Source organism: Papio anubis, chromosome 10 (assembly GCF_008728515.1).
Source record: "Papio anubis isolate 15944 chromosome 10, Panubis1.0, whole genome shotgun sequence".
In the NCBI taxonomy this organism is placed as follows: domain Eukaryota; kingdom Metazoa; phylum Chordata; class Mammalia; order Primates; family Cercopithecidae; genus Papio; species Papio anubis.
This window is the reverse complement of record NC_044985.1, coordinates 63433580-63448037: the sequence shown is the minus strand read 5'-3', so window position 1 is coordinate 63448037 and position 14458 is coordinate 63433580. Positions and strand designations below refer to the sequence as shown.

The window sequence follows — 14458 nt, the reverse complement described above, 5'->3', positions numbered from 1 at the left end:
TACAGCACAGAAATACCTCACAGTTCCTGCATGAACTAATGACTAAATATCAGACAGAAATAAACATGCCTCAGCAGATGTCCATGTGCAGAAGTGACAGCCAGGCCATAAACACTCCTACCTGAGCCCTGGAACCATGTAAGCCTGTAAGTACCCTCCTCAACCCACCCCAAATCAATGATGCAGCTCTGGGGAAAGTCACTTCATACTGCCTGAAATTAAATATCATCACATGAGATGGGGTTTGTACTAGGCAGCATAATCTATCATTAACAGGTGTATCCTTAAATATTGGCTAAAAGAAATTTTTCAACTAGAAAGGAAATGATAAAAGAATGAATCTTGGAGCTTTGAGAAGGAAAGAAGAAAGAACAATGGAAAGAACAGAAATATGGTACATAATAAACTACCTGTAGTAGGGTTCTCCAGAGAAGCAGAACCTGTGGGAGAAAGGAATTAGCTCACACAATTATGGAGGCCTCTAGTTTTCAAGATCTGTAGGATATCTGGAGACTCAGGACAGCCAATGGTGTCATTCTAGCCTAAGTTCAAAAAACATGAGATTCAGAAGATTTGATGGTGTAGTTCTAGCCTGAGGGCTGGCTGACTCAAGACCCAAGAGGAGCTAATGTTTCAATTTGAGTCTGAAGGCAGGGAAAAAAAAACTAATGTCACAGGTGGAAGGCAGTCAGGCAGGAAGAAATACCCAGAATAATGTGTAACCAAATATCTGAACATCCAGTGACCCAGTCAAGTTGACACATAAAATTAATCGTTACATTATCATTTTCTTCATTAGCTTTGTAAATCATATTTGATGACTGAAACAAATTATAATCATCTGATGCTAAAAACTGTGATATTTGAAAGTAGGGGTGTTAAATGCTGATACCAGTAAATTGTCTGCCATAAGTCACATACATATATCATTATAATATTAATGGCAACCACTATGAAAACTATACAAAGAGATACAACCAAAATATAAATAAATAAAAATGGAGTCCTAAAAAGTGTTCAAGTAAGCCACAGGACAGAAAGAAGAGAGAAACAGAGGACCAAGAGCCAAAGGAAAAAACAGAAAGCAAATAATAAAATGTCAGACTTAAAGGCTAACATCAATAATTACTTTAAATGTAAATAGCCTCAATAAACCAATCCAAAGAAAAAGTGCATTAAAAAAAAATAACCCAACTATATGCTGCTTACAAGAAACTCACTTCAAAATCAATAAGAGGTATGCTGAAAGTAAAAGGATGGAAAATAATATATCATGCAAACAGTAATTTAAAAAATAAAGGCTGGGGTAGCTATATTAATGTCTGATGAAGTAGGGAGTAAAGAAATTTACTAGAGACAGAGCAGGACATTATGTACTGATAAAATGTTCAACTCACCAGGAAGACATAATGATCCTAAATGTTCATACACCAGACAGCAGAGCCTCAAAACACATGAAGCAATAACTGATAGAGCAGAAAAAAGAAATGAACAAATTTACAATTGCAGTTGGGGACCCACTCTCAGCAACTGATAGGGTTATTAAACAAAATAAGCAAGAATTTAGAAGGTCTGAACAATACAATCAGCTAACATGATCTAATTAATTTATATTGAACTCTACTTAATAACAGTAGAACACTTTTTTCCCCAAGTGCCTATACAACTATTCACAAAGGTAGACCATATATTGAACCATAACACAAACCTTAATGCATCTGAAGGAACTGTAATATACAATATTTTCTCTGACCATAATGAAATCAAGTAGAAATTAGTAGTAGAAAAACAACAGGAAAATTAAACAACGTATCTCTTAGGTAATCTATGAATCAAAGAAGAAGTCTCAAAGCAAAAACTAGACGAAAATGAAAGCACAACATAGTAAAGTATGTGGGATGAAGCTAAAGCAGTGCAGAGCTGGAAATTTATGGCCTTAAATGCTTATATTTGAAATAAAAAGAAGTTCTCAAGTAAGTTCCCAACCAAGAAGCCAGAAAAGAATAGAAAAACCAAACCACAAGCAAGTGGAAGGAAGTAATAAAGACCTACACCAACAATCTGTGAACTTGAAAATAGGAAAGCGACAGAGGAAAAGTCCATAAAACAAAAAGCGTGTTCTTTAATAAAAGCAGTGAAATTTGTAAGCTTTTAGCAAGACTGATGAGGACAAGAAAGGAGATACCGATGAGATACATGATATTATGACAGAACTTGCAGCAATTAAAAATATAATAAGCAAATATTAAAAACTTGTATTCATAAATGTGATAAGTGAGAAGGATGAACCAGTCCTTCAGAAACCATAAATAACTAAAATTCAACTAAAATAAACATACACTATCTGGGCTAGGTGTGGTGGCTCATGCCTGTAATCCCAGCACTTTAGGAGGCCAAGGTGGGCAGATCACTTGAGGTCAGGTGTTTAGACCAGCCTGGACAACATGGTGAAACCCTGTCTCTACTAAAAATACAAAAATTAACCTGTTGTGGTGACATGTGCCTGTAATCCCAGCTATTCTGGAGATTGAGACAGGAGAATCGCCTGAACCCCAGAGGCATAGGTTGTGGTGAGCTAAGATCATGCCATTGCATTCCAGCCTGGGAGACAGACCAAGACTCCATCTCAAAAATAAATAAACCTAAATATAAATTTAAAGGTAGAAAATCTGAATAGACCTATAGCCATCAAATAAGCTGAATTTATCATTACAAAGCACTTGAAAAACAAATTTCTGGATTCATATGGTTTCAGTGGAGAATTCTACCAAAGATTTTTTAAATTGACACCAATTTTATACAGTTGCTTTCAGAAAATAGAAGAAGAGGAAACACTTCCCAACGTAGTTTATGAGGCTAGTATTATCCTAATACCCGAATCAGACAACACATCATTTTTAAAAACCCTACAGAATAGTATATCATAAACTTAGAGTAAAAAATTCTCAACAGAATATAAGCAAATTGAATCCAGCAATGTATGAAAAGAATTGTATACCATAACTAAGTGGGATTTATTCCAGGTATGTAAAACTGGCTCACCATTTAAAAATTAATAATCTACCACCTGGGCACGGTGGCTCACGCCTGCAATCCTAGCACTTTGGGAGGCTGAAGTGGGCAGATCATCTGAGGTCAGCAGTTCGAGACCAGCCTGGCCAACATGGCAAAACCCCATCTCTACTAAAAATATTAAAAAATTAGCTGGGCATAGTAGTGTGTGCCTGTAATCCCAGCTACTTAAGAGGCTGAGGCAGGAGAATCACTTGAACCTGGGAGGTAGAGGTTGCGGTGAACTGAGATCACGCCACTGCACTCCAGCCTGGGCAACAGAGCAGGACTCCATGTCTAAAAAAAAAAAAATTAATCTACTATATCAACAAGTTAAAGAAGATAACTCACATGATCACATCCATTAATGCAGTAAAAGCATTCGAGAAAACCCAACGCACATTTTCAGCAAGCTAGAAATAAAGGGAAACTACCTTGATTTAATAGAAGTATCTAAACAAAGTCTACAGGTAACAGCATACTTAATGTGAAAGACTGAATGTTTTTCTTCTAAGACCAAGACTGGGGGAAGGATGTCCACTCTCAATTCTCTTATTCATCATGGTGCTGGAAGTTCTAGCCACTATATTAAGGCAAGAAAAACAAATAAAAATAAAAGCCTGTAATCCCAGTACTTTGAGAGACTGAGGAAAGAAGATCACTTGAGCCTAGGAGTTCAAGACCAACCTGGGAAACACAACCTGTCTCTAAAAAAAAAGAGAAAGCCAGGCATGGTGGTGCACACCTGTAGTCCCAGCTACTCAGGAGGCTGTGGTGGGAGGATTCTTGGGCTCAAGAGGTCAAGGCTGCAGTGAGCTGCAATCACACCACTGTACTCCCAACTGGGTGATAGAGTGAGGCCCTGTCTCAAAAAAAAAAAAAAAAAAAAAAAAACAAAAAAGCCCACATATTATATTTATATACTAAAAATGAACATATGGAAATCAAAATTTTAAAATGCAATATCATTTATAATCACTTCCCAATACAATGAAATACTTAGATATACACTTTAAAAAACGTGCAGGATCTATATGCTGAAAATTACAAAATGCTGAGAAAAGAAATTGAAGACCTACATAAATGGACAGACATACCACGTGTTTAGTAAATCAGGATTAGAAAACTCAACAAGATTAAGATGCCAGTTCTCCTTAAACTGATCTATAATTTTCATGCAATTTCTATCAAAATCTCAGCAATTTCTTTTTGTAGACATAGACAAGATTATGCTAACATTTATATGAAAAAGCACAGACCTTTTAGCTAGTATAGCTGCTAGCTAAAACTTGACGAAGAAGAAAAAAGGAGGGATCTCTCTACCCAATATTGAGGCTTACTGTATATTAAAGTAATCAAGACAGTAGTTTTATTGGAGAGAGAAAGAGAGAGAAAGAGAGAGAGAGAGATGAAAAAGACTAGAGAACCCAGGCATAGATCCACACACACATACTCAACTGATTTTTTGATAAAGGTACGAAAGCAAGTCAATGGAGGAAGAATACCTTTTCAAGTCCTGGGGTAATTGAACAGCTGTAGGCCACAAAACAAACAAACTTAGGCCTAAATCTGACATCATATAAAAAGATTAACTCAAAATGAATTATAGATTTAAATGTAAAAACATAAAAATTTAAAACTTCTGGTGGCTGCCCCAGAATTCCTGGACTTGTGGCTGCATCACTCTAGTCTCTGCTTCTGTTTTCACGACATCTTCTGCTCTGTATGTCTATGTCTTTTCTTCAGATCTCCTTTCTCCTTATCTCATAACGATGCTTGCTATTGGGTTTAGAGCTCACCTGTATAATCCTGGATTGTTTCCTCATCTCAAGATTCCTAACAATCACATCTGCAATGAGACTTTTTGCAAAAAAAGATAGCACTCACGGGTTCTAAGGATTTGACACGGATATCTTTTGGGGGTGACTTGTTAAACTGTGGTACATCTGTGCTAAGGAATACTACTCAACAATAAAAAGGAGTGAACCCTTGATACACGCAACAACTTGGATGGATCTTCAGGGAATTATACTGAGTGGAAAAAGCCAGTCCCCAAAGGTTACATACCTTATGGATTCCATTTATACAACATTTTTGAAATAGCAAAATTGTAGAAGTAGAGGACAAATTAGTGGTTGGTAAGGGACAGGGGTGAGTTTCAAGAAGGAAGTAGATATGGGTACAAAACTGCAACATGAGAGACCCCTGGTGGGGGATACATGAATCTACACAGGTCACACACGCACACACACACACACACAAATACAAGTAATACCGGGGAAATCTGAATAAGATTTGTACATCAGATCAATGTCAATATCCTGATTACACTATTATTCTAAACTTTAAAAATTTTTTACTGTGGGTAGAAGCTGGGCAAGGTGTTCAAGAAAACTCCATTATTTCTTACAATTGCATGTGGATCTCTGATTATCATGATAAAAATTTAAGTTAAAAATTTTAATAAAGATGACCACCTAAACCCCCCAGTTTTCTATTGGCATAATTAGAGATAATAGGAAACAGAACCTTGGGGATTTTTCTTATTTTAAATATTACGAAGTTCATATTTTACAGAGATTAATAAAACAATATCTTAAGTATCAAGATAAAATAAATATTTAAATAATTGAATTGCAATATGGTATGCTAAGAACAATGGCAGATCTACAAATAACGTAGATGTGGCACACAAAAAGGAATGATTAACTTTTTGGAGGTGAGGGAAGACTTCCCAGAGGAAGTGATCTTTGAGATGAGTATTCAAAGATGAGTTTCAAATTATTCAAGAAAAAACATTCCAGGTATAGGCAACGGCAACACAGATGCATGTAGGAACAAACTATAAATAGTTTCTTATTATTGGAGTGAAGTACGATTTGGGGGGAAAGAGGAAGATCCCTTTGCAAAGGTAGAAAGGAATCAGAACAGGAAAAACAGTCTTCTGGTCCTGTGGGAACAGAGGTACAGGGAAAACAGCTGCAAAGACATAGATAAGAAAGTCACAGGTAGTTGCTGGAATTCAGAGCTAAGTTGTCCTGAGTTCTCGCTGTCACTCTGGTTTATGTTAACTAGGAGCCTCCGCATCAGTTCCAGACATTTCACTTAGATATTGCTTCCCCAGGATACCACACAATTGCAGAGCTTATTTTTTCCATGACCCATCCACAGCTTCCCAAGTCCAGATAAAACTGACCATATTAGTTCTCTGTGAAGGGTGGCTAGTGACTGACATCCTACCCTCTGCTATCCATTCTCATTTAAGATTAAAATTTTAAGACATAAAAAAAAAAAGTTAGTCAAGCAAAGAGAATAGAGAAAAGTGATCCAAAGGGAATGAAGAGAATGCTCAAAATCTCAACCTGAGGAAAAACTTGGTGTGTCTAAAAACCTGAGATATGGCTGAAACTGAGTAAGGCAATTACTGATAGAAGAAAACAAGAGAATTTTGGAAAGGTAGGCAGAAGCTTTCAGAAAAAATTTTAAAGCAGTGTGTTATTTTAATTGTGATTCTGTGGGTCAGAAATGTGGGCTGGGCTCAGCTAGGTGGTTCTTGTGCTGAACTCATGGGTGGACCCCTGTGGAGCTGCAGGCTGCTGCAGAATAACTGGGTTAGATGGTTTTAGAGGGCTTTGTACATGTATCTAGCAGTTGCTGCTGGCTGTAGGCTGGGTAATTCTCACCAGTAGACTCCTCCTCAAGGAGATTAGGCCAGGCTTTGTTACTCAGCAGTCACAGAGCAGTGTTGCAAGACAACAAGAACAGCAGCTGCAACTTACTGCATTCTTTTGGTCAGAGCTAGTCACAAGGTGCTATGGTTTGAATGTTTGTGTTTCTCTAAAATTCATACATTAGAACTTAAGCCCCAACGTGACAGTCTGAAGAGGTGGTGCCTTTGAGAGGTGATTAGGCCATGAGGGTGCCACCATTATGAATGGGACTAGTGCTCTTATGAAAGAGGCTTCAAGAGCTGCCTGCTCCTTCTGCTTTTCCACCAAGTGAGGACACAGCGTTGGTTTCCTCTGGAGGATGCAGCAACAAGGCGTCATCTTAGAAGGAGAGAGCAAGCACTTACCAGACACCAAATCTGCTGATACCTTGATCTTGGACTTCTCAGCCTTCAGAACTGTGATAAATAAATTTTTATTATTTAAAAAATCACGTCAGTCTGTGGTATTCTCTTACAGGAGCAGCAATGGCCTAAGACACAACGCCAGCTCAAATTCAAGGGGTGGAAAAATACGCTCTGCCTCTTGATTCAAGAAGTGGCATCTTTTATTTGGCCTTAGAAATTTTAAACTGAGCTTGAGTAGATTTTAAAGTCAGGATGCTTGGGATGGGGGAGAAGATAAGGGTGATAAAACCTGGCTATTTTGCAGCAGGAAGTGGAGTAGTAGTTTGGACGTGGGAATAGACAGTGGGATTGGAAAATGGGTTGTCAGTTGCAGTGTTATATATAATTTTATTTTATTTTTTTGGCTGCTATAGTCTGTGCTGTTCTTTGACACCCCCAGGATCCTCAGTTATTGTTTCTCCCCTCCCTCTTAAAGATTTGTTAATGTCATTCCTATTCTACATTCAAGAAACGGTTATTGGTATTAAATGGTTTCTGGGGTCAGGACACTAATGATAGATATTATAACTCTTAAAATATGTGTGTGGGGTTTTAAATATATAGGCCAGATTTATCACATTGTATCTCATGCATATTTAAAATGTTAAATTTATCCTCAAATGTGTTTTCCCAGACATGTTTGAAGAACTTTAAAAATTAAACTTGAAAACACGATACCAAGAATTACCACAAGATGGTGCCATGAGTATATTGAAAGTATGATAGTTTCTTCATTCCTTTGCCCACATCAACATTCTGATGCAACTTATTAGTGAGTAAGGAAAGCAAAGAAATACCACACCAAGGAGTGAGGATGTGTGGACATGCATGTGGGGGCAAGAGCATGCTCATTTGATAGACTTTCTGAGCAGCTTGTATGCGTTAGGCAGAATGTATAGGGGAGACATGGCAGGGGTTGGGGAGGTTGGGTGTTTGGAAGGGGGAAGAGCAAGAGAGATCTTTCTTTAGTTTTCAGGAATAAAAATTACTACTTAAATATATTAATATTGCTCTATGTCTGGAAAAGTCTCCATTTTAAGAGATATTAGGAATGAACATAAATTTTAAATGATGCAATCTTAGGTTTGTATGACAGATTTAGAGATAAGGCTAGAATTCATCAGTACGATAATGATTTTACCTTTTCAGTAGAAACACATAGTTTCAAATGCTTGCTTTTACTTAATTTTTGATGAATCAATTTGCCATTTATCATTCAACCAAGAAATCTGACTCTGCAAAATATAATTACCATGGTGAATGTAACAAATCATTGAGTTTCTGTCAGTAAGTGCACTAGATAAGTAAATCATTTCAGTGTGAGGTAGGTGGGTTAAATTATTTACAATATACTTATTTCTTTAAACCTCTTAATTAGTAAGTTCAGAAAATTCCTTTCATAGAATAATTATTATACAATCCATGTATTGGATAGAGCCCATATGACTTATGGTTTTTAATGAAGGGACAGACTTAGAGGGGGAAAAGGCCTTGGTCAAAATATGTCAAATTGCACCTTTGAAAACAGGGCATCTGCTTTTCTTTGTGTATGTCCCAGGTCCTTATAAGAATACTCAGGAATTGTCTCTTACTTGTAGTACTTCAGACCCAGTGACGATACATATAGTAGAAGGAATACTGATACACTTTTCTGATTCGTTGTCTTACTCAGAATTGATCACTGTTTAGTTTCCAAGTATTTTACAAAATCCTGACTCTATTTTTCAAAGCAAGGATAAGAGTTGGTACCCTTTATCTGTTCTCCCCAGATAAATTTAATTGAGATTGATATTGTAGGGCTTATTGAGATTGAAGTTCCTTGGGAATGAGAGTAGAGAAATTTGGAAATAGGATCAAGTCTCAAGTTACAATTCTAACCACTTCCTGAGGCACAAATGCTTTGAATTTGAGACGGAGCTCTAGCCATCTTCAATGGTGTCAGAAATCTAAAACTACACCTGACGTAGACTTGAAAAAGTCATTATAGAACATCTCCATATTCTGTACTTGTGGTTAAAAACTGTCAGACAAGGGTGTGGATTATACAAGGGTGTGAATTAAGTACAGAACTCTAAGGGATTGACACATAAAAGAGTTTGAATGGAACTTTGATAAAATGGTTACAAGGGGTGGTTGGCCCTTTTTTGGTGATGGACAGATTGTCTTTTTCTTAAAGAATGCTTTTGAATATAAACTTTTACATATTATATCTATTAAAAGATAAGAATTGCTTAACATCAAGTCTTGGTTTTTAGATTTTGAAAACCAAATACAGCTTTCAGTGTGGAAACTGAGTCTTAGACAATCACGGCAAGTGTTTACATGTCTGAGTGATTTAAATCATCAAAGGCGTATTTAAAACCTTGGTGTCTGCCTGGAATAGAAGTGTTACCCATTTTGAACTAATCTAGGGAGAAGGGTTTTCAGCAGTGAGCCAAGCCCAGTGGTAATTAGTGAGTTCAATTTCCACTGGGGGATGAATGTATTTTCACCTGGACTGACCAACTTTCTTCACACAGACATTTGACTTTCACATCTTAACAGTGTCACAGCCAAGGAGGCTGTTGGACAGTGTTCTGGGTTAGACACCCCTGTGGAATGTTACAGCTGACCGTGAGGTTGGTGTATGTCCTTGGCACTAAACAGTTTTTCTCGAGCTGTGAAACACATTTGCTCTTCTGATTACATGGAGTTTGGAGATGGTGGAAGGGCTGGATAATTGTACTTTTTAATGGGCCGAGTGTGCTGGCACTCACAAATAATGTTAACCCACTTCATTTAAAGAGCTTGTGCTCTGGTGAACCTGCAATCCAGAGACTCTTGTCCTGTAGACACTGGGTATTTATCTATTATTTTATGAACTTGACGTAAAATGTATAGGGAGCTTTTTTTAAAATCATAGCCCCGAAGTGTTACTCATCTTATAGGATAGTAAGTTACTTTTAGAAGCTGCTATAACTCCATCAAACCATCGGGGCACCATTTTGATTGCTAAAAAAGGAGAATTCACCGAATTATGTTGTATTGTCAAAAAAATAAATGCAGTTTCCTTCTTCACATAGAAAATGACTTTGTGATTGTATTCTAGATACTAAGAGCCACACATTACAGTTTAGTTTGTTCAGTGAGTAGAAAGACCACCCTTCACATAAATGCCTCCTGGACACTTCCCCAGTGCAGATCTAGGCCCAAAAGGCACCCAGGAAATGCTCTTTGAAGACTGAATGTTCTATAGACCCAAAGTCTTATCTTAAGTGTAGTGTCAATGCTCTGCTATATTAAAGTTCTTTAATGTGCTTAAAGAAAAGTGTTTATTTGGGAAATGTACTCATAAGAAAGACTCCAAGCAAATGCAATATATTGTTGTTTTTTGAGAACATTTGTTTTTAAAATGGATTTTAAAATTAAACAGTTGACTCTTGATGGCAGAAAATATTGCTACTTTTTTCTAAAACTGATTTTAAAGAACCTCTAATGCAAGTAGTTTATAGCATATACAAATAAAACAGAAATCTTTACTTCATAAGGCAAAGCTTATTTTTTTGTTTGTTTCTGACAGTGCCACATGCACTGTATAACATTATGGATATTTTGCTTTTGGGTACAATGAGAAGAGGGTGAGATAACCAAATGTTTTGCCTCACTCTGAAGATACATTCATCCTTTTAAAATTTCCTTTTGAAAATTGAGGTAGGTTGCTAAAAAATATTTATGTCAAGTGCCTTTCACACTAGTGAGTATAGAGTTTAGGTGATCAATGAGTACTATTATTACTATTTTTTTTTTTGATTCAGTAATTCTGAGTGGCTTCTTCTTGCCTTTGTTTTCCATGTCCTAGTTTTGTCATCGTGCATTATTGCCACATTTCTGCTCTGCTTTGTGTCTCAGTCTTACTAGCACCTTCCCTCATATTTTTGCCCATCCGTTAAAGTAACACTACCCTCCAAATTTCTTGCCTAAGCAAGAGAACACCTGCTTAGGTACCATTTCCCAATCCATAACTTCCCAGCAGTTTAAGTAAACATTTATACGGTCCACAGTCTCTTACCTGCAATTCCTGAAATCCAAGAAGCAATGAAAACTGGAAGATTTAGTAATTCATGTTGATGGGAAAACGTGACATGAACTAATGTGAACTTAAATTATAGCATTTATTTATCCCAACGAGTATGGATATGCACACGTTTTGCTATAGAATGTTAATGTATCTGATTATAGAGTTGTTGCCCCAGACCTCAATGTGGCATTATATAACATCTGCCACTGGAGGCATTATATAATTCCTGGCATATGTAGAGTATTACCTTTCTAAAATCTGAAAACATTTGAATTCTGAAATGCATCAAGCACTAAGGGTTTTAGATAAAGGATTGGCCTATAATCAAATATCCCAGTTTAATTTTAAACTTTTATCTTATTACTAAGGAACTTCATGTGTGGTAATAATAAAAAGATTTTTAGGCATACAATCTCTCATAAACTATTCCTATGACTGTTTTCTAAGGAAAGTTTATGTGTGTGGTGGGTGAGCCAGAGAGGACAGAAGAGAAAGGACACTGAACAATTGCAAAGTCAGTGATGCCCAATGCTATTTCTCATAATACATTCAATTGTTGCCGTAGGGGCTTCAGGAGACACAAAACAAATGGAATTCAGGTGGCAAAAGTGACTGTGAGGGGCAAGTGTGTTCAATGGTGTACATATAGATATACGTACACACTTATGTGCACATCCACTCATGTGTCTAATCTGTCTCCAAGCAAGGGCATCTAACCAGCAGCCCGTAAGGAGTCAACTTTCCATATGGGGACATAGTGAGAATACCCGTGAGAGTGATGTGTTTAATGTTGCTCCAGAATGCTGTGTTACGTAAATGTGTGCTGCTTAGGTTTACACGGATGTTTCATATTGTAGACACTTCTAAATGTGTCATCTCAGAGCTGGTAGGATTACTAGAACTGAACCCAGTCATTTATAGGAGGTCCTCAAATCAGGAATTGCCTTTACTGAATTCTAATTTGTTTGGCCTTCAGAGTCTCAATGAGAACCTAAAACCCTTTTTTAAAAATTGAATAGAACCTTAAATGTGTTGTCAATGTTGCCTCCTAGGAATTTCTTCCAGTTTATTTTTGTGATTTCTAATAAACGTTTTATTTCTTTTTTGCTTTGCAGTTTGCATGCGCATGTCAAAGCTGTATATTTTGTAATCTCAAATCACTGCTACTGCTTTCTGGGGTATATGTATTTCTGGGGTATATCTAATACTGCTTTCTGACCTTGTGTCTTCTAAAGATGATGTCCAGTAGCTCTTGCATCTTATATTTTAGTAACAAAAGAGGAAGGATGATAAAAAGCGAAGGTATAAATTTGGGGGTAGTTGGGATAAAAATACATGGGTTTAATGAACTATAGATTTTTCAAAATAATGAGCAAAGATTATAGTGTTAAAAATATCTGTCTTGCATGTTTATTGTTACACAGAATCGATTTAAATCTTTATTGTTTATGAAATTGTCTTAGAGTAAAATTGATGGTATTTTGTCCTGGTGCTAGCATAGCATCGCACATTTTTAACTATCACCATTATTTTAATTTAGAGATGGGCACTTAGGAGTTAAAGGATGTTTGATTTGCCCTTTAATGGATATCTGTGTCAAATATATGGAATTATTTTTGTTATAATTGTAATAGTCTCCCGTGATTTCATTTGTCTAGAGCAAAGTCCCAGGAACCTACAGCTATTTTGATTTATGCAGCCTTTATAAGTCCTTATAATATAGACTACTGATTTCTTCCCTGTATCCTGCTCATTGTTGAAAAGCCAGAGCTATTTTTAACATTTACACAATTTCAATAGATGATTCTTCATTCCATGAGGTTTGGTGCTAAATCTGTGGAGACTTTCATAATCATATCCTTTTTGTGGTTTGCTTGAATTTGATCACAGTGGCTGATTTCATGCATTGATAATGAAGGCTTAGGTTGCCTGTTTCTCAGCATAAATCCACCTCAGACTTGTACGTTGACAGTGCTTCTGGTTTCAGCATGCATGGAGATATAGAATTGAAATTGCTCTGCTTTCTTTACAAATGACTCAGAGTGTGCTTGTCCTTCCCTAAAATGTTGCCAGCGTGTAAAGGATTTTCAATGAGCAGTGCAATAAGCCAGCAACTGGGAAGGCTTGGAGCGGCACTGATATAACGTGGTGCTGTCACACAGATAATCAGGGCTGGAGCCAAGTCTCGGTAGCGCTGTGCATTACGCTGGTCACATACTGGAAGTTTTGTTTATCTAACTTGGTTGCTCTCGAAGCTGGTGAGAGCCCTGCCAGGATGTGGAGTGGACTTCCTAGCAGAGGTGAGCATTTTTATTCTAAAACTTGGATGCTGGGGTCTGGGATGTCAGTAACAGATTCTTTCGTACGTTGTGCTGAATCCTGTGGAGTCATCAATTGTGTTTACCACATCGTACTGACACACCTGAAGGAGGAAAACCGAAGAGCAAAATATATGATTCTCTAATTTTGTTGCGAAGTAACTCCTTGAATGGGTGTGATAAGCAGCCCTTTCTTTCTGTGCTAGCTGTTTGCCGAGGACATCTTACCAGTAGGTGACTTCCTTTGCATTTTAAACATTCTGAACAAGTCAGTGATATTATGCAATTGCTACCATTACTGAAAGAAGGTAATTAGAAGTGTTATTATGTGTTTCAGATGTATTTAAAAGGCTATAAACTAAGTGTACTTTGTAGAATCTTTGACATGAAAAACAGATAGGAGGAGACAAGTCATGCTTCGAGATAAGAAAGTAAGTGATGTGGATTACATACTGGAGTTGACACCTTGTTAAGCTCGACATTATTAATAATTAAAAGTTATGACCAGTCATGCACTGGAAAACCAACAGTAATTAATTTCTAGTGACGGTGTGCCGAATGAGAACGGGAGGAAATTAGCAGTATTTCTTCATGAAGTGTGTTTTTATTAGCTGAGATGTTTTAAAGGCAGCAGATTTTATCATTTAAATATACATAAAGTACCTGCACTGACCTGGAGAGGTTAAATTACTAGGTCATCATGCTTGGAAAGGTTTGATGTAGGCTTGTAAGTATATGGTATTTGAAAGCCAACTAGATAAGGGCAGGCACAAAGTTAGCCTCCAAGTAGATGGAGTGCTATTGCTTTGGCTTGGCTAAACTCTAATTCCTATGTTTCTAAGCATGAATGGAGTGTGAGGGTTATAATGTATTACATAGCGTTATGCTTATTAAGTGTCTGTTTAGTACATTAGGTTG

General features: G+C 37.0%; 1 protein-coding gene across 5 annotated transcripts in view; it reads left to right on the top strand.

Annotated features, from left to right (window-relative positions):
• The window catches only part of ZNF385B (zinc finger protein 385B), a 417130-nt gene that overhangs the window by 97565 nt on the left and 305107 nt on the right, over positions 1-14458 (top strand). The window contains exon 1 of one of the 5 annotated variants that reach the window (XM_009182542.4): positions 3950-13522. The exons of the other annotated variants lie outside the window; for them this stretch is intronic. Within the exon in view, the coding sequence (XP_009180806.1) occupies positions 13498-13522 (25 nt within the window). The 5' untranslated portion in view covers positions 3950-13497. Of the gene's footprint in view, positions 1-3949; positions 13523-14458 lie in introns of those variants that run through there. 5 annotated transcript variants of the gene reach the window in all.